Below are 24,950 nucleotides of genomic sequence, written 5' to 3'. Positions count from 1 at the left end.
ATACCTCAAACAACAAATCAAATTTTTACAATAACACTTGCATACTTATTTGCTACAAATGTAACTCAATGTTATTTGAAACCTATGGGGGTTATGCTGTCAATTCACGGTCTACAATACCTCTTGTATGACAGCTTCAGTGGGGGAGGGGGAAACAAGCTAGTTCCTGAGCTAGGGTTGGTTATTCAGGGCTGTAGCATGTATCATTATTCTCCGAAAAATTCAGATCAACATTTCAATCCACATTCTCCCTTATCTGCTGGTATTTGATGAACAAATCCTGGGGACAGTAACATTAGTGCATTGAAAATGCATATCTCTTTTTAAGGACTATCTTGGGGAAAAAAGTGGAAGATTTTGGACTTGCATTATTTGGATATTCTCTGGATGGAGAGAGTTATAGCATGTGACAGCTTGAAGCTGAAGCCAACAGTTTGCTGTACACTATAAGCCGTCTGGTGTTTGGGCGGTACGGCGGCTCAGTGGTTAGCACTGCTGCCTCACAGCACCAGGGACCTGGGTTTGATTCCAGCCTCGAGTGACCGTGTGGAGTTTACACCTTCTCCCTGTGTCTGCGTGGGTTTCCTCGGGGTGCTCCAGTTTCCTCCTAAAGTCCAAAGATGTACAGGTTAGGTGAATTGGCCATGATACATTGCCCTGTAGTGTCCAGGGACGAGCAGTCTAGGTAGAGTAATCATGGTGAATGTGGAGTTACTGGGATAGGGTAGGTTTGGGTGGAATGCTCTTCAGAGGGTTGGTGCAGACTCAATGGGCTGAAAGGCTTCTAGCTGCACAGTAGGGATCTATGATTGTTTCTGGAAATCAAGTGACTGGAGATGGAGAGAAATGTAGCTTTAAGGAGATAAAAAGGTTGCTGTAATTACTGATTAAAAACTGGCTTTCAGACGACTGGGGACTTATCTGGGTTGCAAGAACTGTTTAAAATATTAATGTACCGGTATGGTGCAAAGTGCATGTAATATACATATTATATAGCATGATTTATCTCCCTGGCCTTCCCCCTATCACATTGATAGGGGTGGCTTGAGCGATGAAAGTGTTATTAAATTTCAAGGTCAGTGTTGGAGGTCATCACCTGCAATTGTGCAGTATGAATGTTACCTGTTACTCATCAGTCCAAACCTGAATGTTGTCCAAGCCTTGCTGCATGTGGGACTTGACTGTTTCAGTATCAGGACGATAAAGCTGTTCCAAAGAAACATCGTTGACCACTGTTTCTCCACGGATGCTACGGAACCTGCTGAGTGCTTCCAGCATCCACAGTATTTTGTTTTTATACCATTAACTGAGGAGCTGCGAATGGTGCTGAACATTGTGCAATCATCAGTAGATACCTCACTTCTGACCTTTATGGTGGAGGGAAGATCTGAGGAAATAGCTGAAGATAACTGGGCCTGGAATCTCCAGCAATGGTACCAGCCTAAGGAACCCAGTGAAAAAAAGTGTGACTGCAACATTTCTAGAAACACTTCAACGTTGTAGAACTCTTTCCCTGAAGGATGGCAGGATGGTTCAGTGGTTAGTACTGCTACCTCACTGCGCCAGGGTCCTGGGTTTGATTCCACGGCCAGGCAACTGTCTGTGTGCAGTTTGCACGTTCTCACTGTCTCTGCATGGGTCTCCTCCCGGTGATCTGGTTTCCTCCCACAGTCCAAAGATGTGCAGGTTAGGTGAATTGGCCTTGCTAAACTGCCCATAGTGTCTGGGGATGTGTGGGCTAGGTGGATTAGCCATAGGAAATACAGGGTTATGGGAACAGCATTGGGGCTCGGTCTGGGCTGGATGCTCTTCAGAGGGTTGGTGTGAACTTGATGGGCTGAATGGCCTGTTTCCACTCTGTAGGGATTCTACGATTCTAAAGAACATTAGCCAACATGGTGGGCTTTTAGTACAGTTCAGTGGTCACCTTTATCAATACTTGCTTAAGATTTTAACTAACTGAATTTCTCAGAGCTTATAGTGGGGTCTAAACTCACATCTCCAGATCACACTGCTCTGGATCTCTATAATTCATTCAGCAACATAATCATTAGTCTTAGCTTAGCACCACTTCCAGAGTCGGTAAGTTATGCTCAGCCCCATATACACAAAATCACAATCAATGAGAGAAGACAAATCACCTTTAAAGCACAGTCAAATCCTGACAAATAACTCTTTTTGACTCAAACATGGACCAGGGCGTTCGCCCAAATGTCTGCACACTTTCGATCTTAAAAAAAAACAAGCTTAAGTTTGTTTAACAGCCATCTAAATAATTGTCCATTCTGCAATTCATTCAAACATCAGACACAAACTGAAGAACAGCCAATCTTTTAAAGAAAACAGATTTCACAATCTAGTGCCAAGTGAACTGACTGCATTTCATAAGCTCTGATGATTACTAGCTTCTCCCCTTGATACTGTAGTGTTTGGAACTGGGGCTCAAACACCCCATCACTTAACAGCTCACAGCTGACATGCTGTCCACGGAGCTCTGACCCGGTTAAATCTGGCATGTTGCTAAAACCAGGTTTTGGGAGAAACAGGAGAGCAATGCTTGAAACTGCAGTCCTCAACAGTACATGGAGACTTGCAGTATCACTGTCTGATTAAACAGTCAGACAGGCTCTGAATAGAAGACTGAGAGATTTTTCGAATACATAATTTCTTCAAGTGTATGAGAATCCATCTACGTAATGATGTGGTGAAATGGGTTTATCAACTCGGACACAGTTGAAACAAAATGGGAGATTATGTAGCACCTAGTTATGACTATCATTTAACACAATGGCCTCCTTATGTCTGTCACTTGTTCAAACTGAACTGACTGATTAGGCCATTGTTATGTCCGTCACTTTTCTCCTATTCCCATCCTAGATAATGTTGTGCTGTTGGAGAAAGAACAGAACACTTTGCATAAATGAGAAAGGTCTTTCAGACTATTGAGCTTATCCTTGGCTAATGTCAAACTCTACATCCTGAGGGGCAGCTAAATCAGAGCCTCCAGAAAGGTGACACAGTATCCCCCACCTCTCCAGTTAAACTTGAGGATAGTCATCTATTCTTCACACTCTGTCCAGTTACGTTTCACTGATGTACCGTCGTTTTTATTAGTTTTATCCTCAAGACACAGTCTGTATCACGGTCTGAAACAGTCTGTCCCCATGTGCAGCAAGAATTGGATGACATTTGTCAGGAACCCTGGTGTCACTGTGGTCTACAGTGAACATGACCTTCTAAAGGCAAAGACAAAGTGTAAGTTGACTGCTACAGTATAATGAGACCCTCAAACGTGAATAAGAAGTGTTGCAAGGATGACATTGCTCCTTAGGGCTGGACAGCTATCCAGAAAGTATGGGAAATGGAGATAAGTAGCAATGCGTTGTGATGAGGACGATGTGTCATTGAGTAGTAAATGCACACATGACAAATCATATTGTGGGCAGAAGCTCTGACTAACTAGAGGAGGAACATCAGGGGTTATAATCGTAGATAGATCACAAAGATGATGGAACTCCTGCTGCCCCTGGTGATTAAACAAATAATTGTTGTGAAAAGTGCATTATCTATGAATACAGGAGCAAACAAACCTTGCAGATAACTAGAGACATGCTCAGATGGAAGGATATAGCTTCAGGAGGATCTATTCTCAAGTTTACTTAGCAAAAAAGCACTTTATGTTTTTACCAACTTTTGCCTAACGATAAATCAAGGAAAATATGTCTAATGATATTAACCCCCATTGGGAGTCTTTTAAACAGCATTGTAGGGTAACAGGCTAACATTCTCGGAGTATTAAAGCAAGTGACTTGCTGCTCAAGAGGCTGATTATTGGAGGTGTGATTGTTGCTCAGCCAGCAATTCATTCTTAGTAGGGTTAAAGCTGGACAGAACAGGCTTACTGGAGCCAACTGAGCACAAGGAACAATCCCAATTGATTTAGGGCATCAATTCGCTAGTCCGGAGAGATGTCGGCACCCATGGAAGTTGTCAGATGGCTTATGGGTAAGGAGGGTTTAAATGACAATGCAGTGGCCCTTGATTAGGGATTGTTTCTGTGTGTGTGTGTGTGTGTGTAGGCACAAAGGGAACAGTTCAGCAATTGGGAAGAAAGGTTGCAATCTTGGAGTACTGTGCCTCCCAAGTACTGTGCCTCCCAGCTCCACATTCAGGTGGGTGTTTCTGAAGAAATTTAATTTTTTTAATTGTCGTTTCCCAGACGATTTTCCTTCACGTACTCTTCAATCGACCACCTGCAAAACACAGTTAATGGTGATCCACAGCTGGCCGTGCTCAATAGGGCTGCCCAGCTTGGGAAGGTAAACTGAAACTGCTGTTAGCACTCCCTGTCACATGTGTCATAAGACTACCACCTGCCTCAGACACAGGCCCTGGATGCCAAAACTCCAGCTTTCCACAATAGAGATGCACTAATATCATCGGCTGTTTTGGATGCATTCATTTTTCCTGAAAAACAGAGGCAACATCAACACATCTCTACGCCAGACTATTCAATAATTTGATAACACTATCTGATGAAATCAATCAGATCTTTGTGATTTTTGCAAAAATAATCTTAGAAGAAAAATGTTTACTACACGAGTCCTGCAGTGATATAATTTATCCCATTGCTGTTCCCAGGAACAACATGCCTTAGCAGCCCAGATGGTTTCACTAAGTTAGCATCGGAATTGTTTCCATGATGGATTGTGGTTGCCTCGAAATGGGAGCTGTCCAATGATCAGATTATGTACTCTTCATAAGCATTCAAATAGGATTAATTATTTTAACAGTCACTGAAAAACCTAGGGGCTCCCATAAGCTATTACATTTTAATGAAATGAAGTGAGTCATTTGGGTACCATTAGCATACTTAGCCATATGACAGTGCTCCTTGAATGCGATGTTGGCATTTACTTCCCCCGTATGGTTTCTGAACATTTACCAAGAATCAGGTGGTTCCATTAGAAACCCAGGCTGGGTATTTTGACAGGTTTGCTCTTTGATGTTGGGAAGTTAAGCTAAACCCTCAGTCCTTGCTGCTGGTCAGTAACAGACGGGGCAAATTTTATTTTTTCAGTGCCCGATTCTCAAACTGAAGGACGGAGCCGCAAGTCATCAGTTTATTTATTTAATTAAACTGCTTAATAACCAACAAGTGTAAAAATGTAACAAATACAGGAATAGGCCTTCAGCTTTTCAAGCCCGCTCCACTATTCAATAAGATCAAGGTTGATTTGATCATGATGTTAATCCCACTTTCCTGCATTGTATTCTTCACATAGCCAGGAATCAGAAACGTTCTAAGAACTCGTGGTTCTCGTCTAATGGCATGATCTCTGAATCACAAGTTGCCTGCTGTCCTGGGTCAGTGTGTATTTTTGTGCGTTGCTACAGCTATCTGATGCGCTTTGTATGGTACAATTTGCCTGTGTAGCATGCAAAACAACACTTTTCACTGTTTCCCGGTACACGTGATAAACAATAAATAAAGTAAATAAATCAATCAATCAATAAGTCAAGGGGTTACTGAACTTTCCCAAGTTGCCCTGGAGCACAATGCTGTGGGCAACCCCTAAAGAAATATCAGAGGGTCCATCAAAAAAAAAATCAAAAAGTTTATAAGAAGTTTTCTTCGAACACTTCTGCAGGGTGTAAGATGAACCGATGGTGGGGAAACAAGCAGTTAAACTGCCAATGTCCTGATGAGTGCAACAGGGAAACGGTCAGCAGCATGTCTCCCTTTCTAGGAAGATTCTCATTCTGAACTACCAATCCTTTCAAAATAAAAAGGGACTTTAATCAGGTCCCTCTGAGGGAATCTCAGGTTGAAGGGGGAAGACAGGATCTGGGTTTGGTTCCCACGGATATTAGCTGATCACTGCAAGGAGAGGGACAAGTGTGTGAGATAGCCCTCTTCTGGAGTTCTCACCCACACACACCCCGCAATGATGAGGTCCACTCCCATTGAAGCCACAAATTCTGCAACGAAGGGGATATTCAGGGCATAACCCTTGGTCCTACATCGAGATCAGGGCTCGCAAGTTTTGAGAATGAATTATCTGAACTATTCTCTAGAAACGGGGAGCCTGTTAGACATGGCTCAGGGATCCAGTGTAGTTTTGGAGTTAGCTCGAAGATCATCAAAAGTTGACTGAAAGCATGACTTAAAAAATTTGTACAGATACAAAAAGGTTAGATCAAATTTTTTTTTAAATTCATTCATGGGATGAGGGCATCACTGGCTAGGCAGCATTTATTGCCCATCCCTAATTGCCTCGAGGGCAGTTCAGAGTCAACCACATTGCTGAGAGTCTGGAGTCACATGTAGGCCAGTCCAGGTAAGGATGGCAGTTTCCTTCCCTAAAGAACATTAGTGAACCAGATGGGTTTTTCCCAACAATCAGCAATGGGTTCATGGTCATCATTAGACTCTTAGTTCCAGATATTTATTAAATTCAAATTCCACCATCTGCCATCTGACCCGGGTCCCCAGACATTGTCTGGGTCTCTGGATTAACAGTCCAGTGATAATACCACTAGGCCATCGCCGCCCCTACGTGAAATAGCTTGACCTAATTTTGGTGTATTAAACGGAGGAATGCTATCCTAATATTTGCATCGAGGATACTTCTAACCCGTAATTCTCAAAGCAAAAGCTTAATATTTTTCATTATCAAATCACATAGCACTCTACAGCTAAAGAAGCACTTTTTGCAAATGTTGTCACTGCTGCAATGTAGGCTCTGAGGCAAGCCATTTCCAAGGTCCTACAAACAGCAAATGAGGTAATGATTAGGTAATCTTTGATATATAACTGAAGGATTAACATGGGCAAAGTCACTGAGATTAACTCCTTACTCTTCTTCAAGATAGTAGCTGAGAGATCTTCGACATCCAACTGAAAGAGCAGACATGGCCTCAGATTCTTATCTCATCCAAAAGACAGCCACTCCTACAGTGCAGCATGCCCTCAGCACCGCCTTCGGACAAATCAGTGTAGGTCTTTGAGCTCAAACCCATTACAAACTGGCTGAGATGTTCCAGATAGGTGGAGATCAAGTTAAATTCATGGTAGATCAAGTTAAATTCATGGTAAATCAAGGAATGGGTGTACTATCTGTCAACCTAGATCCTGTGGACACTGCACTGTGTTAATAGTTTTGAAGTGACAGAAAATAGGCCTCAGCAAAAGACAGAACTGCTGATCACCTCATTGTGCAGTGTCACTAGAGGAGAGAGAGACATGCCACAATGCCTTGACTGGCACCATGACCAAACACTGACGTTCCTAATACAGCTGTCAATAAGTAAGACTAGCTTATGTGGCTTGAACTCTCATTTAACCAGACGAAACACTGGAAGCTGGACTCATGCCTAGATGTTGTTTCTAAACAGAAAGAAAGCACAGTAAATTGATCTTTAAGTTATAACAGCTTTTAATAAATTAATGAACAATTAAATCAGCACAAAGATACCAAATGGCATGATACATCAACTTGGATTGTTTGACTGTGTCAAAACAACACTGATAAACTCTCACTCTCCAGTGTACACAATAAAGTGCTTTTAAACGCACAGAACTGAATATGGAATTGGAAGAACCATGTTACAAAGCATAAGGAAATGTTTTGCCACCATATCGTTTACAAGGAAGTGATCAATTAGCCAAAGAACGAAGATACAGGAGAATGGGAACCCATGACCTACATTGAGTTGCATTACACCATCAACAGAACAATGGGAGCAATCCAATGAGAAACATTCTTCTTTCAGGAATTTCGCAACTGCATTTAGTTGTTTAACCTATGCCTCAAACTTTATTGAAAATAATGGCTTGTTTCTGAAGCATTTCCTCATACTGTCATCATGACAGATGCAGAATTGCCATATTTCAAAAGGATCATCAACTCATGGGAAAAGTTGACAATTGGTTGGCAGGTCAATTCAGATTGGTTGAGATGTTGCTATGGAGAATGCACCGGGGAACTACTGTCCCCGATGCTCTGTTCCCTACTGCTTCACTCAGGATCATCGACTGTGCAGACGCAAAGGGGCCCTGTGTGTGTGTGGGGCGGGCGGGCCGGGGGTGGGGGGGAAGAGGGGTGGTTGGTGCCGTGGTCCGGTGTCCATCACCAGTCCTCTTCTGTTTTTACCCACAGTGGGAGAGGCTAGGCTTTGTCCAGGATATACCCGGTAATCCTGTAGCCAGGCCACTGGCACTAATGATGACCTTCTTGAGGCAGTTTTGCCCAACACAGGATCCACTGAGCCAACCCTCCCCCTCAAATCCAGGTCCCCACACCCTTCACCGGTACCTGCCAACCTCCAGCAAGACAAACCTGGAAGTCTGGCCATCAGCACTGTTTCTTTTTCATGGGCACCCTGTAGTTCCATGGGTGTCCACTATACCTGGTGGCACCAGGGGGACAAAACAGCTGCTTGGCATTTGATTGGCCTTCAGTTCTTGACATCGTGAGTTCTTGCCTGGTGGGGGCAGAAGTCACACCTCAGGCCAAATTAAAAGGCCTGACCGGCTGTAGGGTGAGCTGGCCAAGTGGAGATGGTGGACTTGCCACTTGGAATGCTCTCCTGCAAATTTGTTTTATTAACAAAGTAGTGCCAATACAAAGCTTTGGAACGAGTGATTTCTAAGGATTACTTTCTCAAGCAGTTTTTTTTTGAAAAGGGAATGCACCAGCTGAACCTCCAGAGCACTGCATGATCTTTGGGTAACAGACAGTTGTGTTTCTTCCTCAAACCTCTCAACTGCTATTATTCACCACAAATAGTTACAAAGCAAGCAGCAAGTTGATTTGGTTCCAAACGCTTCAAGCTGCCCTGCTAGTAAAACCAAGGGAGAGAATTTGACAAGGGGTTACAGAGTATAGGTGGTTTCCGATAAACTGGCTGTTTTATCCAGCTTTGTTGCACTCATTGGAATAAAATATCAGAGTAGAGAAGTTTTTAGCCTCAGTTGATATATCATTCAGATGAACACAACCAGAGAAAACATAAATACAGCAATAACAGTAGTTGAATTAAACACCTAAATTCAAAAATGATAAACAAGCTTCACTGTACTTTTTTTTTGTCACACACCCCCACCTCTGCACAAACACATTTCCTTTCCTTTAAAAGCAAGATGCGTGGAGGGACACCAAGAAGTGCAATAGATTAGCAACATTTTATTTTACACTTAGCAGGAGCAGGCCATTCAGCCCCTTCAGCCTTTTCTACCGTTCAACTAGATCGACATAGGTCTATGTATCAACTCAATTTACACACTTTAATCACTTCTCTTGATCCTCACATCAAACAAATTCATTAGAGGGCTGTCCTATGAGGGAAGATTAAGCAGACTTGGCTAATATTCTTGATATTTCAGAAGAACGAGGGGGGAAATAGATGCATATAAGAACATGGGCTCTTGTGGCACAATGGCAGAGTCTCTGCCTCTGAGCCAGGAGGCCTACGTTCAAATCCCACCTGCTCTAGAGACAGGTAAATAACATCTCTGAATACGTTGATTCGAAAATATTCAGAAGGATGAAAGATGATCTCATTGATACATCACAAATTCTGAGAGTGCTCAAGAAGATAGCTGCTAAAAGGCTGTTTCCTCAGGCTGGTGAGTGTACAAGTAGGGGTCATAGTTTCAGGTTGAGAGGCCAACCAGTTGGAACAGAGAGGAGAAATTTCTTCACTCAAAAAGTCAGAAATTTTTGGAGTTCTCTACCTTGGAGACCTCAGACATGGAGTGACTGAGATCAATAAATATTTTGGGTGAAACAGGAATCAACTGAGAGGGAACGTGGGGTTGATGTAGAAGTTCAGTCACAATCTTATTAAATGGTGGTATATGTTCAAGGCGCTTGTGATCTCTAACTAAAGTTTGAGAACTGGGCGCGACTGTCATCTCGATAAATACTGTTAACTTCTCTACCAGCTGAGGACCCAGACAACACTAGAACAAAAACCTGCCTAAGATTCAGCACAAATCTCGGATCTCCGCAGAAAGGAGAAACAAAATTTTCAGAACCAAGCAAGCAGATTGGAGTCCAACTGACTTTGCTTGTGCATACTGTGAGGAAAACTACTTTCATCTCTACATTCATGGCAGACTTTAATCTGAGGACCTGACAGTGATTGATCTACTGCGGTTCCAACTGTAGTATTTCACAGGAACAATCAGATAGTACAGTTCCATCTCCCCAAGGAGGGTCATCCCCAAGTAGCTGCACACCCTTTTCCGTTTTGACTAAGCTTTGACTGTGACCCACATGCAAAACGGAATGACTTTTTAAAATTTGTGACATTCTTCTTATAATTCTTGTACGAGATGAGGGCGTTGCTGACTAGGCCTGAATTTCTTGCCCAATCCCTAACCGTCCTTGAACTGAGTGGCCTGCTAGGATCATTTCAGAGGATAGTTAAGAGTCAAACACATCGCTGTGCATCTGGAGTCACGTGAATGGGTAAGAATGGCAGACTTCCTTTCCTGAAGAGAGTTAGTGATCACATGGACTTTGACAACAATTGTTTCTCAGTTGCCATTAGATCAGCATTTTAACTCCATATTTTTACTGAATTGAAATTTTACCATCTGCTCTGGTGAGATTCAAAGCCACGTGCCCAGAACGTTAGTCTGGATTACTCATCCAGTGACATTACCATTACCATTACCCCACCATCCTCTCCTTTGGAGTAACCCTGGCACAGCAGGCATTTTTTCCCACCCCTAGTGGTTGTTGAGAAGGTGGCAGTGAAATGCCTTCTTAAGCAGCTGAAGTCCTTATGGTATCACAGTGTTGTTCGGGCGACCAAATGGATTTTGACCCAAAGTCAATGAAGGAACAACAATGTAATTCCAAGTCAGGATGATGTATGACTTGGCAGGAAACTTGCCAGTGGTGGGGTTCCCATGTGCCTGTTGCCCTTGACTTATGGGTGGTAGCGGTCCTGGGTTTGGAAGGTGCTGTTAAAGGATACATGGTAAGTGACTGCATTTCATCATGTAGAGAGTACATACTACTGCCGCTGTGCATCAGTGAATGTTGAAGGTGGTGAATGGAGTGTCAATCAAGCAGACTACTTTGTCCTGGATAGTGCTGAGCTTCTTGAGCACTCATCCAGGCAAGTGGAGAGCCTTCCATCACACTCCTGACTTGTGCCATGTAGATGGTGGACAGGCTTTGGGGAGTCAGAAGGTGAGTTACTCACCACAGAATTCCTATCCTCTGACCTACTCTTGTGACCACTGTATTTATACAGCTGGTCCAGTTCAGTTTCTGCTTAATGATAACACCCAGGATGTTGATAGTGGGGTTTCAGCAATGGCAGCGGTCTTGCGATATGCAGGCACAGACTGTTTCATTATCTGGAAGTATAGCATCCAGATCCTATAGCAATAGAACTATAGCTCTACAATGGTAATTGGTCAGGTTGGATTTTTTTTCTTTAGAATCTATTACACATCCCTTTCTTGAACTAAATGAGTATGTTGCTTCTGTTTTTACCACATTAGAAAATGTTGACAATGGCCCAATTCAATATGTGGTTATTGAGCATCTGAGCAATATAGTGACAAATAAAGTTGTGCAGCACACCAGGTACAGAAGTGGCCAGGCCTAGACGTGGTCTGGATTGCTGAGAGAGGTAAAGGAGCAAATTGTGGAGCATTGACCGAAATTTTCCAGGCCCCTCTGAACACAGGATTAGTTCCATGGGGCTGGAGGATTGTGATGCTGTGGTTTAAGAAAGGGGCAAAGGACAACACAGGAAACTACAAACCTATCAATTTGATGTCAGTGGGTAAACTGATGGAGGACATAGTACAGGATAACGTAAATATACACTTATAGAGAAAAATAAGCGAATACTAGACAATCAACATAGCTTTGACAAGGGAAGATCAAGTCTGTCAAATCTGATTTGACACAGGCAAGTGGAAGAGGGTAGTCCTATCGATGTTGATAATTCGGGGAGGCAATGGCATGTGGTATTATCACTAGACTATTAATCCAGAAACCCAGTTATTGTCTGGGGACCTGGGTTTGTGAAACCCAGGCAGGCGGTGGAATTTGAATTCAATAGGGGACAAAAAAAAAAGTCTGGAATTAAGAATCTACTGATAACCATGAAACCATTGCTGATTGTTGGAAAAACCCATCTGGCTGACTAATGTCCTTCAAGGAAGCAAACTCTCATCTAGTCTGGCCTACACGTGACTCCAGATCCACACAGCAAAGTGGCAGGCTCTCAACTGCAGTTAGGGACGGACACTGAACGCTGTCCTAGCCAGTAAGGCCCACATCATGCGAATGAAAAATAAAATTTCATTTCAGAAAGGATTTGATGTGGTGCCACATGGCAGGTTGGTCAGCAAATTAGAAATGTTTAGGATTGATAGGTTCTTGGCAGCATAGATCAGAAGTTGGTTGAAAGATAGGAAACAGATGGTAGGTATAGATGGGCATTTCTCAAATTGAAAACTTGTTGAAAGTGATGTTCCCCAGGAATCAGTGTTAGGACTTTGCTTTTTCTGATTTATATAAATGATTAAGATGGGTGTTGAAGGAAAAATCTCTAAATATGTAGCTCTCTAAGCCAGGAAAAATACTGAATTGTGAGGATGATGTTGAGTGACTTCAGAGGGACATCGGCAAGTTTGGCCAACACCTGGCAGATGAATTTTAATGCAGAGAAATGTGAGATAATTCATTTTGGTAGAAGAAACATGGAGAGACAATACAGGCTCAATGGTACAATTTTGAGGGGAGTACAGGAGCAAAGCAACCGTGGGGTTCACATGCCTAATTCTCTGAACGTTGGCCAGGAAAGATTAAACAGTTGTCAAGAAGACTTATGGGTACCTTGAGTTTATAAATAGAAGCACAGAGTGAAAAACAAGAAAGTGATGCTACACCTCTAAAAAATCACTTGGTCAGACCACATTTGGATATTGTGTTCAGTTCTGGGCACCTTGTTTAAAGAAGGATGTTAAAGCCCTGGAAAAAGCTTATGTTCCTTGGGGCAGAGAAGATTGAGAGTTGACCTTATTGCAGTATTCAAAATTATGAGCAATTTTGACAGGGTAAAGAAGGTTATTCTGTTTCTGCTAATTTGTGTGTCAATAGCTGGGGATTGCAATTTCAAGACTGTCAGCAGGAGATCTCGGAGTGAGATGAGGAGAAACTATTTTTACCTCAGAGAGTTGTTAGGATTTAGAATGCGCTGCCTGGGACATTGATGGAGAGGGAAACCATAGGAGGTTTCAAAGGAGAATTGGACATACATTTAAAATTGACAAACTGAGAGGGCAACGGAGATAGGGCTGGAGAGTGGGACTAGCTGGATAGCTCTTTGAGTGCCAGTTCAGACACAGTGGGTCGAATGGCTTCCTTCTGTACTGTAAAATTCTGTAATTCCACACTTAGTAGCTTGTTAGGCCATTTCAGAGGGCAGTTAAGAGTCAACCATATTGCTGTGGGTCTAGAGTCACATTTAAACCAGACAAGGGAAGAATAACACATTCCCTTCCCTTAAGGATCCAGATTGTTTTTTACAACAATCAGCAGCAATCACCATTAGACTAAGTTTTAATTCAGATTTTTTTTTATTGAATCCATGGATGGATTCAAACCCATGACCCAGAACAGCGAGCGCTCTGGATTACTCATTCTGTGTCATTGCCACTATGCCATTGAGTGCCCTGCCTTTGGGCACAGGACATACCTGGGCAAATTTCAACATTGTTGGGCAGATGTCAGTGTTGTAGCTGCACTGAAATAGCTTGGCGAGGGGCACAGCTGATTCTGGAACACAAATAGTCAGGAATGCTTTCTGCGGTATCCGGCACCTTCAGCTGCTTTTTGGATATCAGACAGAGTGAACTAAGTTGGCTGAAGCCTAGCAGCTGCAATACCTCAGGTAGCTGCCAAGATGAATCAACTGCATTCTGGCTGAAGTCAGATGAAGCTACTTCACCCCTACCTTTTGTAAATAATGTGCTGGGCTCTCCATCATGGAGGACAGATATATTTGTGGTGCCACCTTCAGTTGGTTTTTAAAACCACAGAAGTTAGGAGCAGGATTAAGCCATTCCATAATTGGCTTCTGCAACTGATAGAATCCCCACAGTGTGGAAGCAGGCCATTTGGCCCATTGAGTCCAAACTGACCCTCCAAAGAGTACCCCACTCAGACCCCCATCCCACCCCCCCAACTCTATCCCCGTAATCCTGCATTTTCCATGGCTAGTCCACCTAGCCTGTATGTCCTTGAACACTATGGGCAGTTTAGCACGGCCAATCCACCTAACCTGCACATCTTTGGACATTGGGAGGAAACCGGAGCACCCGGAGGAAACCCACACAGACACAGGGAGAATGTGCAAACTCCAAACAGACCGTTGCCCGAGGGTGAAATTGAACCCGGGTGCCTGGCGCTGTGAGGCAGCAGTGCTAACCAATGAACCATCATTCCACCCCCTATTCAATATAAATACATTCAATACGATTACAGCTGATCCTCTATCTCAATGCCATATTTTCCCCCTTTCTCCCCATACCCATTGATGCCTTTAAAATCTAAACAATGTATATATATCTCTTTCTTGAATATATTCAGTTAATTAGCCTCCGCAGAGAATTCCAAAGTTCCATTGTACTCTTGAGTGAAGAAAATTTTTCCTCATCTCAGTCCTAGTCGCCCAGTCCCCAGAATGTAATGTAAAAGGGGCAGCTGGAGTATCCTTAAACAGTGTGACTGCAGAACATCAATTACTGGTTCATGGAAACAGTTATTTTTTTCTGCTCACCAATTAAAGCCACACCACCTTAAGGAAACTGTTGTGGAGTGAACCGGGAATAATCCAACCCTGCAACTCTGTAAAATGACAGCTAATGCCATTTAACCTCCCAGATAAAAACTGCTTTCACAACCTCTGCGTCCTCAGCCAAGTGACCGAACCCACTGAAACACACGGATGTTCCTGAATACTGTCGACAAGTAATCCAAGTGAAGAGTTTGGATGGCTTCAAATGCAATGAATGAAAAGTTTGAATGATATACATAATCTTACCCCTGAGATTGGATTAATGCTTTAGATCCACCTGGAAGGTGGTGGATGTTATGCAATTCTGCGACCAAGGTGTTTTTTTTGTTTGCATGCACACGCTTTTCAAAAGACGTGGACACGGTTTTATATTTGATCACAATTTCTGTTTGTTTTGCAAATAGGACCCCAAGAAATAATGGATTTCATTCACAGGGTTAGTCTTTCTGAATTATGTGGCGCTTGAAGAGGAAAGAAAGCAAAGCAAAAAAAAACTCACTTTCCGAGATAGGTTGCGACAGTTGTGTGTGACAGAAACAAGAATTGCCCTCGATCCTCCTGACGGCAGGGTGGTGTAGTGAGGCTTCAGTCCAACAGGGATCATGCAGAGCGGGGAGATGCGATCGTCCCTCAAGTGTCCTCGTGTAACAGGAAGATTTTGACCGTGTCTGGAATAGGCAGAGTCTGGATCAGATGAAGACGGAACTTCCCCAGCGCTCTCCGAATAACTATTCGGCAGGAAGATGTCAGTGTCCTGGGAGTACCTGTTTGGAAAGCAAAATCCCTTTAAATGAGCATTAATGCCAGACTTCTCTACTGTCTACAGTCTCTGTTTTAAAAAAAAAACCAAAGCCCAAAGTCCTCAGAGGACCCAATAAATCAACTTTTGTTGGCCAAAATTCAGATTTGAATATTGTAAACTAGAATTTAGAGAATGTGTGAAAGCAGGAAATACTCCCTCATTTCTGCACTAAATCAAAACCTGAATGCGTTTTCTTTCCTGGGAGCTGAAACATTGCCACAACTCTCAAAGTGTTCCAGACCCACGCAAGTGTCAGGATTTGCTTTATTTGATTGTTTGGGAAATTGTCGCTCACAGCACAATTTTGCACACTTTCCAATCAAGATTGCCCATCAAGATATAATTTAAGGACCAATCCAAAAGAGTTCAAGGCTCAGAATTTATTTTTTACGGCACACTCTATACATGTTTACGTACTAATTACAATCATTTTCCCCACTCCTGAAGCTGAAAGAGAGTGAAAATTTAATTTTACTTCACGAAAACGATGAAAATTATTTGATCTTTCTTCTACTGCGGAGGATTGCAGTCATTCCTCTTTCCTTCCAAAATTCTTTGGAAGGACTTTTTTCATTACAACTGGGCAAAATATCTTAAAAATAAAGGGTTCCAGATGTTGTTAGAACTGTGATTTCTTTTGAAAGATTCCCACAGATGCAAGAAAGTCGCTACCCAAAACCTCGTGTTATAGCACTACACACCTTACCTGAAGATGGGGCAAATGCTACCAAATGTACAGCAATCAGTTGTAGCACTCGAGGTCAGAAAGTCAAAAATTACAAGCTCCACTTCAGAAATACTGCCACACAATCAAGGCTGGTATGTTCGTAGAAAACTGAGGGAGCCCTGCATTGTCAGATGATGCTGTCTTTTGGGTGAGAATTGAAACTTTAGGTTTTATCTGCCCTCTCTGCTGGGCATAACTAACTCCATGGGACAATGAAAAGAGCAGGAGAGTTCTCCTTCAGCATCCGAGTTTATCCCTCGGATAAAATCACCAATGACAATGACAGGTCATTATCATATTGCTGTTTGCAGACGACTTGCTGTACACATATTAGCTGTTTTATTTCCAACACTGCAACAGTGACTACACTGTTGTAGTAAGCACTAGCTGTAAAAGTACTTGGGAACATCCTGAGGTTATGAAAGGTGCTATATAAATGCAAGCCTTTTCTTCTTGGGAAGTCTCCAAATTACAGCTAGGTCACTTAGTCATAAACTAAAATAAATAAAATAAAACAGACAGGTTGGTGAAAACCTGGAGCTTTCTGTTCCAAAAGACTTTGGATGCTGAGTCAATTGAAATGTTCATGGCTCAGATAGGTGGGTTGATATCAGCGCAAGGAAAATGGAGATACAGGTCATACAGGTAAATGGGGATACACATCAACCAGGTAAATAGTTACAGCTCAGGGATTAACTGGAAGCGACATAGAAATGGCTGATGAAATCCAATAGTCCACTGGAAGGAAAAATATTCCACACTTTTTTTTATTCATTCATGAGATGTAGGCATTGCTGGGTGGACCAATATTTACTGCCCATCCCTAATTGCCCAGAGGGCAGTTAAAAGTCAACCACATTGCTGTGGGTCCCGAGTCACATGCAGACCAGACCAGGTAAGGATGGCAGATTTCCTTCCTGACAATTGGCAATGGTTTCATGGTCATCATTAGACTTTTCATTCCAGATTATTACTAAATTCAAATTCCACCATCTGCCATGGTGGGATTCAAACACAGGTCCCCAAAATGCTACCTGGGTCATTGGATTAACACCCTAGTGATAATACCATTAGGCCATCACCAACCCCAGTAGCTGGAGCAACTGGAAGATGGCTAGGAGTATTATTAGACTTCACATTCAGCTGGGTTCCTTTTTAAATTTTAACTTTTAGCAGAACATATTTCTGCCTATTTATAAATCTGCTTCATTGAGTCCAATTGAAAATTATGTCCAACTTGCCCAACTAATGTACAGTAGTCACCAAAGCCAACAATGTGTTGATCGCATCACTATCTGTGACAACAAATTATGGTCAAATGAACTAGGGTTTTCAGAAGATAGTTTAGAAATATTTTTGAGCAGGTAGCAGTCAAAAAGCACTGGGCTCAAAGATCATCTGTTCATTACACACACATTTCAAGGGGCTTTACTGCTCATGCAGGAATAAAATGGACAGCATCATCTGAAGGATACGTTTAGTTGTGCTGTCCAAAACCTTCTATCACTGTAATTGCTATGCTTCAAACTACAAGCTAGAGTGTCTTTGCTGAAAGGTTCAATTCCAGCAGTTTCAAACAAGACCTACATTTGGAAAAGGAAGAAAACTTTCCTAGAGTAAGACTGGATAGGTTTCATTGGTATATCTATCCTCAACTTGCAGTATTACCTAACACAGTTGTGACCATCTTTGACATGGAAGCAGTGCAATAAGAAAGACATAATGTCTTTAAAATGTTTGTGGAATCTGTAATCATTTTAAAAACATCTGAATGGAACTTTTCAGAGTTTCTATCTATTGTAAAGGGATCAATTGCAATTTTCTTGAATAAGAAGAACTACTGGTCAATATAATCTTGTGACCTCCATCTCAAAGCAGTACCAATAGGAAAGCTGTTAATACACGGAAGCTATAAGGTAGTCGCAAAGGAGAGCTGCAGCAGAAGGGAGAACAAAGAGCTGGGTGTGTCCTAAATAGTTAAGCAGGACACAAAGATATGTGGAATTAGAACAGAGATGAAGTGGCACATCTTTACTGCTTCAGAGACAGCAAGAACTGCAGATGCTGGAGTCAGGGATAACACAGTACGGAGCTGGAAGAACACAGCAGGCCAGGTAGCATCAGAGAAGCAGAAAAGTTGATGTTCATTTCTGAAGAAGGATCCTGACCCGAAACATCAACTTTCCTGCTCCTCTGATGCTGCCTGGCCTGCTATGTACTTCCAGCTCCGCACTGTGTTATCTTTACTGCTTCAGTTTTGATTAGTTGGCTCAATCTGTTTAACATTTAAAGGGTTCAGCCAAAGGGTTTTCTGAGGAATATGTGCCCTCTAACTGTCTAAGGAGGTTCTGCAGCCATATACAGTTCAAGTCACATGTTGATTCATAATGGTTATGTAAGATGCAGCTTTGTTGTATCAACTTTAAAAATGGGATTTAGCCTATGAACCCAGAGACTGAAATGGGTTCACCAAAATTTCCCAGCATTCTAACGAATTGCTTTGCTATGTTTTAATTGAGAAATCAGACATAATGGTTCCCTGACCAGCCCGGCTGAATCACTGCTGTAACTGTTTCCAAACAGTGTGAATGCTTGGCTTGCCAGCTCCAATGTGCTCCTCAGTATCTGGTATTCTGAGCTGCCAGCTGATCTTCAGACGCTTTAGAAGACAGCTCATGTGGAAGTGGCCTTGCCAAGACACAGGTACGACAGAGAGCGCAGGCTACTTGTGTAAAGCCTTACGGCTTGCAGCCCCGGGTGGATGGTCAAAATCAGCCAAAGGCCATATATGCTTTGGCAATTCTTACAAACATACATCTTGTCGTCAATAGAGATGGCTTGAAAAATTTTTCTGCCGATTGCCTGCCACCAATTGAGGGCCTTACGTGCTCAATGAATATCAAAAGTAAAAAGGGTCTTATCCTGTCACTGGTATTAAACCAGCTATAGGAGGATGTGTCACCACCCAGGGGAGGATGACTTGAACAGAGGACATAGGAAGGGCAGTATCGAGGCTGCGCTGCATTCAGTACAAACATGGCTGATTGAACACTTCAATGCCTTTTTCCCACCCCATCCTCATTACCCTGCACACCACTGGTAATCAGTAATCTATCAATCTTAATCTTAAAATCCTCAAAGTGAGGGATTCCACGGTGCTCTGTGGTAGAGAATTCCAAAGGTTCGCAACATTCTGAAATTGCACCTCCTAGTCCTAAATACCACAACTAGGGGAGACATCTTAGCTGCATTTCCCCTATCAATCAGGGGACGCAATGGCCTAGTGGGTATTATCACTGGACTGTTAATACAGAGACCTAGATAACGTTCTAGGGACCTGGGTTCAAATCCCGCCATAGCAGATGGTGGAATTTGACTTTAATAAAAATATCTGGAATTAAGAATCTAATGATGACCATGAATCCATTATCAATTATTGGGAAAAACCCATCTGGTTCACTAATGCCCTTTAGGGAAGGAAACTGCCATCCTTACCTGGTCTGGCCTACATGTGACTCTGGATCCACAGCAATGTGGTTGACTCTTAACTGCCCTCTGGGCAATTAGGGATGGGCAATATGTGCTGCCTAACTAGTGACAGCCTCATCCCATTAACGAATAAAAAAAAAACCCTTTACATATTTTGTAAGTTTAAATGAAATCACCTCTCTTTCTTCGGAACTTTTTTTTAATGACAATGTATATACAATCACAATTCAGCTAATTTAATTACAGATTTTTAAAATGCACATTTTAAAACGTGCAGGGTGGGACTCATGCCCATGTCAAACATTAGCCTGGGGCTCTAGATTGCTAAGACAGCCCATGCTTTATAAAGCCCGCTGTTAATATATAATACATATGGATACAATGAATTATAGCAATGGCTTTATTAAGCACATTGTTTATGGGATAATAGATAATACATATTACAATCACAATCAGTGTACATCTAATTCTTGTTCTCTCACTGATCAGCACAATAACGATACAACCTGTGTCCCTTAGCTTAGTCCTCCACTTATCCCTGTGCAAAATCACTTGTTTACTTCTCCTTCCTGACTTCCTAACAAAGATCTGTTGATTGTTAAACAATCAGGCTTACTTAAGTTGTGCAAACTGTTACTATAAATAAATCAGCAAACATTCTAATATCACTGACCACTGCCACCGCGAAGGAGGGGAAGCTCACAACCACGATTACTTGTCCTGTGGCACTACCGTGGGTCATGACCAAATTCTCTTCACTCCTCAAGGCCATGTTTATACATTGATCAATACAAGTTTGAGTATCAACTCAGACCAGCAATCAGCATTGCCTTTCCTTCAATACTATTAATATCTCTTCTTACATTATACAAAACCATAATACTGTAGGTGGTACATAGTCACAGTGGCGTCCTTTTACAAAATCGTATCTCTGACAGTGTGGTATTCGCTCACGCCTGCCCATATCCTTGTGTAGGCCTAGATCTTTGCATTGAATCCACAACCTTAATTCAGTGTGACTGCTACCCACTGAGTCAGTGTAAAAGTAAATATTGCAAACCTTTCATTAACTGGCACCTAAAGGACCAGGAGTGTGTCAATTGATCAAATATTCCAGTTGGTTAAGACGTTCACGTAATCAATGCAAAAACACAAACTAAATAATAGATGTGTAATGTAGGGGGTATACACATAAACGTTATACTTCATTTACAGCATAAATCACTTGAGTATTAACACAACTTTACCTTCAATAAAACTTACCGGCAGAGAGCCTTCTGACTGGCAACCTCAACTGATTGCTCGGACATCACTATAATTAGCTAACCTCCAGTATTTGAGGTATATAATTTTTGCCGGTTTATTGAGAACGGTTCATAAGGTGCCAATTAAAACTAAATTTGCTGCATATGTTTAGTTGTGTGTCCAAGAGACAGTTAGTTCATTTGGCTAGACAGCTACCAAATAGTTCTGAATGACACCAATGGCACAGGTTCTGTTGTTGTTCTGACTGAGGTTGGCGCGAGAGTCCGATCTCAGGCCAAAATCAGCCATGGTCTCATTAAATGGGAAAGCAGACTAGAGGGGTTGAGTGGCCCTATGACATGGAAGCAGAGAGTGGGCACTGGTAAACCTCCAGCGACAAAGACCATCAAGGAAACAGCCCAGGGCAGAGCATCAATGGACAATGAGCCAAGGATCAGATCGACCATTCACAGACATGAATTATTTCTGCATAGAAAATAACCGTGTGTTGCAGGAAGATTTGTGGAGGTTCTGTAACTTGCGAAAGGGGAGCACCAATGAAACACAAAGGTTGAGAATTTCCGGTCTATTGTGCACAACTTATTGACAATTCTTGGAAGGAAGATCAAACATAAGCAAGAACCATCATAATCCATCATAAGACAGTTCCTAAACATACCAGATAGTTAGATAACAATCAACAAGGTCAAGTTAGGGATAAAGTTAATAAACATGTAAATTTCATTCAGCACAATCCGTGTCTATGCTTTTGGTTAAAAAGAGTTACATTCAGAAATGCTGTCAAGTCGAAAATAAACTGAAAGGTGATTTGTTGTAATGTTACCTTTGGCAGCTCTGAAGATCTGCAAGGCCTCTTCATTTACCTTCATCCGTCCCATCGTTTCTGCATCCAGACCCTCCCAATTAACCAGGTTCAAATTAGCACCAAAGTCAATCAAAAGTTTTACAAACTGTGCATCGCAGCCGTGACGTAGAACCGCATCTAGAACACAGACTGGTGATCCCCGGGGAAAGGCTGTCACATCTACCTGGCCCCAGTAGTTATAATCGGGGTTCGCCCCAGCTTTCAGCAACAACTTGAAACACTGGAGGTGCTGATAGGCAGAACTGATGTAGAGGGGACACACACCCAGTGATGTGAATCTCCTGGCAGCAGGCACTGAGACACGACTGGATACATGATGATTAACATCGACGTCCGCACCGTGTCTGAAACAGGAATGTAAACTGGGTCAACAACAGTGTCAAGCAATTCCATAAAAGGAACTATTCACTCGTTCTGGAGTTAAATCTCAATGTCATGAACGTCCTCCGGGTAAATGCGTGAGTATAAGGTGGGAAAATGGTGAACTTGTCCATTTTTGCAGGAAGAATAGAAGAGCAGCATACTATTTCAATGGAGAGTGATTGCTGAACTCTGAGGTACAGAGGGACGAGTGCCCTGGAACATGAATCACAAAATGTTACGGTGGAGGCACAGCAAGTGATCAGGAAGACAAGGGAAATGGAATATAAATGTAAGAGTGTTTGATTACAGCTGCATAACACGCTGCTAAGGATACATCCATATTGTTGTGTATAGTTTTGGTCTCCTTACCTCAGGAAGGATGTAAATGCATTATAAGCAGCTCAGAGAAGATTCACTCGACTGATATCTGGGAATAGGTACCTTATTTTATGAGAAAAGGCTGGAATCTGGGACTGCAACCACTGAATTTTCGAAGAATGAGAGGTAATCTTATTGAGATGTATAAGGATCCAAGGAGGCTGGACAGAATGCAAGCTAAAAGGATGTTTTGCCTTGTGAGGAGACTATAACTAGGGGATTGAGATTAACAGTAGGGGGTTTACTATTTAAGATGGAAATGAGGAAGATTTTGATCTCTCAGAGGGCCACTGGCAGGGGGAAGGGTGGTGTGAAGATGGATTTCAGGCCAAAATCAGCCATGGTCTCATTAAATGGGAAAGCAGACTAGAGGGGTTGAGTGGCCCTATGACATGGAAGCAGGCCATTTGGCCCATTGATTCCACACTGACCCTCTGAAGAGCATTCCACCAGTCCCACCCTCTACCCTTTCCCTGCATTTCCCACCCTAGACACTATAAACAATTTAGAACAGCCAATCTACCTAAACTGTGCACCTGGAGAATGTGCAAATGCCACACAGACAGACAGTTGCCTGAGGCTGGACTTGAACCCAAGTCCTTAGCACTGTCAGGCAGCAGTGCTAACCACTGAGCCACCGTGCCTCCCCACTTTTCCCTAAATTTAACATAGTTAACATATTAACATGTTCCGAATTTGTATGTTGGTATTTGTACGTGAGAGACCAGATAAGATGGAACTGCAGTCTGTACAGCACAGAACGCTAAACGGATGATTTAACAGATGTGCAACATCATGATACAGCAAAAAGGAAAAATTATTTTCACTGACAGGAAGGTCTGTAAACAAAGAACAGATTTAAAATCATGAAGGTAATTGGCAAAAAAACAAAATCGATTTCTTTTTTCTCATTTTTGTTTAGATCTGAAATTTTTCTTCCCATAAAGGTGATAGAAGTAGATTAAATAGAAAGAAAATTGGGTAAATACTCAAAGAAGAAAAAAATCATATGATAAGGGCACCGAGTGTGTAACTAAATTTATAGTTCTTTTTAAGAGCCAGAACAGGCATAACGGGCAGGAAGGCCTGTTCCATTCTATGGTTTTCTGTGGTATAGTGTTAAACCACACAGACAAATAAAATTCATGCCCTTCTGAAAGAGTGGTTTGAACCATCAGTGTTTTAGCCAGAAATGAGTGAAGATGAGAAAAAGTCATTGTTCGAGATTTGCCATTTACAGTCACATCTGAATTAATTTTGCTGGAAGTGTGTGATGCATGCACATCTCATGGGTTGTGTTCTCTCAATGCTCACCATCAGGCTGAGGGATTCAGCACATCAGGAACTGAGGTATCTGAGGTCTACAATAGTGTGGACTCTGTAACATGCAGCAGAAAGTGGGGTGAGAAGACGAGGGGAGAAAAAGTACAACACTCCGTAAAAATAATCACAACTTTCAGTACTAAAAATCCAAATTAGCTCTTGAGGAAAACCCACGAAGCATTCAATGCTGAAGGTGCTATGTAGATGTAAACTATTGTTAACTATCCCAATGAGATGCATAGAAAATGGAAAATGCAACCACTCATGAACGTTCTAGTCTTTAGGACGGTTGATTGAAACCGAGGTCTGACAAGGGTTCAGACGGCAAGGGAATCAATTTTTAACAATAATTCATTCACAGCATGGGAAACATTGTGCCTATTTTATTGCCAGTTCTGAATTTCCCTCAAGATGGTGGCGAGCCAGCTTCTTGATCGCACAGCAACTCACTCAGGTTAAGAATCAATCATATTTCTGTTGGGCTGGAGTCATATTTAAGCCAGACCAGGAGAGAATGACCAATTTCCTCAACGACACCGATGACCACATGGGTTTTTGTTACCATCCGGTAGTTTCCACAGTCACCGCCTTTACATCCCATTTAAACTAAATTTAAATTTCCCAACTGCTGTGATGGCATTTGAACACATGCCTCAGAATTTTCGATCCAGGCCTCTGGCTTACTGGCCTGACCCACCACCCTCCGGCACCCATCCACCTGCCCCCACCATCCCCCCGCCCCACACCATCTATCTGCACCCCACCATCCCCCCTCCTCCCCACCATCCCCCCTCCTCCCCACCATCCCCTCACCCCGCACCATCCCCCTGCCCCGCACCATCCCCTTGCCCCGCACCATTCCCCTCCTCTACCACTTGCCCCCTCCCCCCACTCCTCCC

At 42.5% G+C, this 24,950-nt stretch overlaps 1 protein-coding gene across 1 annotated transcript in view; it reads right to left on the bottom strand.

Moving 5' to 3' along the window:
* Positions 1-14,665: 14,665 nt before the first annotated feature.
* LOC109934290 (ankyrin repeat and SOCS box protein 1) overlaps positions 14,666-24,950 on the bottom strand; it is a 23,631-nt gene continuing 13,346 nt past the window's right edge. Inside the window, exons 2-3 of the mRNA XM_048599371.1 lie at positions 21,946-22,331; positions 14,666-15,602 (exon numbers count right to left, since the gene is read on the bottom strand). Of these exons, the coding sequence (XP_048455328.1) occupies positions 15,469-15,602; positions 21,946-22,331 (520 nt within the window). The 3' untranslated portion in view covers positions 14,666-15,468. The remainder of the gene's footprint in view (positions 15,603-21,945; positions 22,332-24,950) is intronic.

This window comes from Rhincodon typus, chromosome 7 (genome assembly GCF_021869965.1).
Source record: "Rhincodon typus isolate 14 chromosome 7, sRhiTyp1.1, whole genome shotgun sequence".
Classification (NCBI taxonomy): domain Eukaryota; kingdom Metazoa; phylum Chordata; class Chondrichthyes; order Orectolobiformes; family Rhincodontidae; genus Rhincodon; species Rhincodon typus.
The sequence above is the reverse complement of the archived record's forward strand: the minus strand, read 5'-3'. Positions and strand labels throughout refer to the sequence as shown.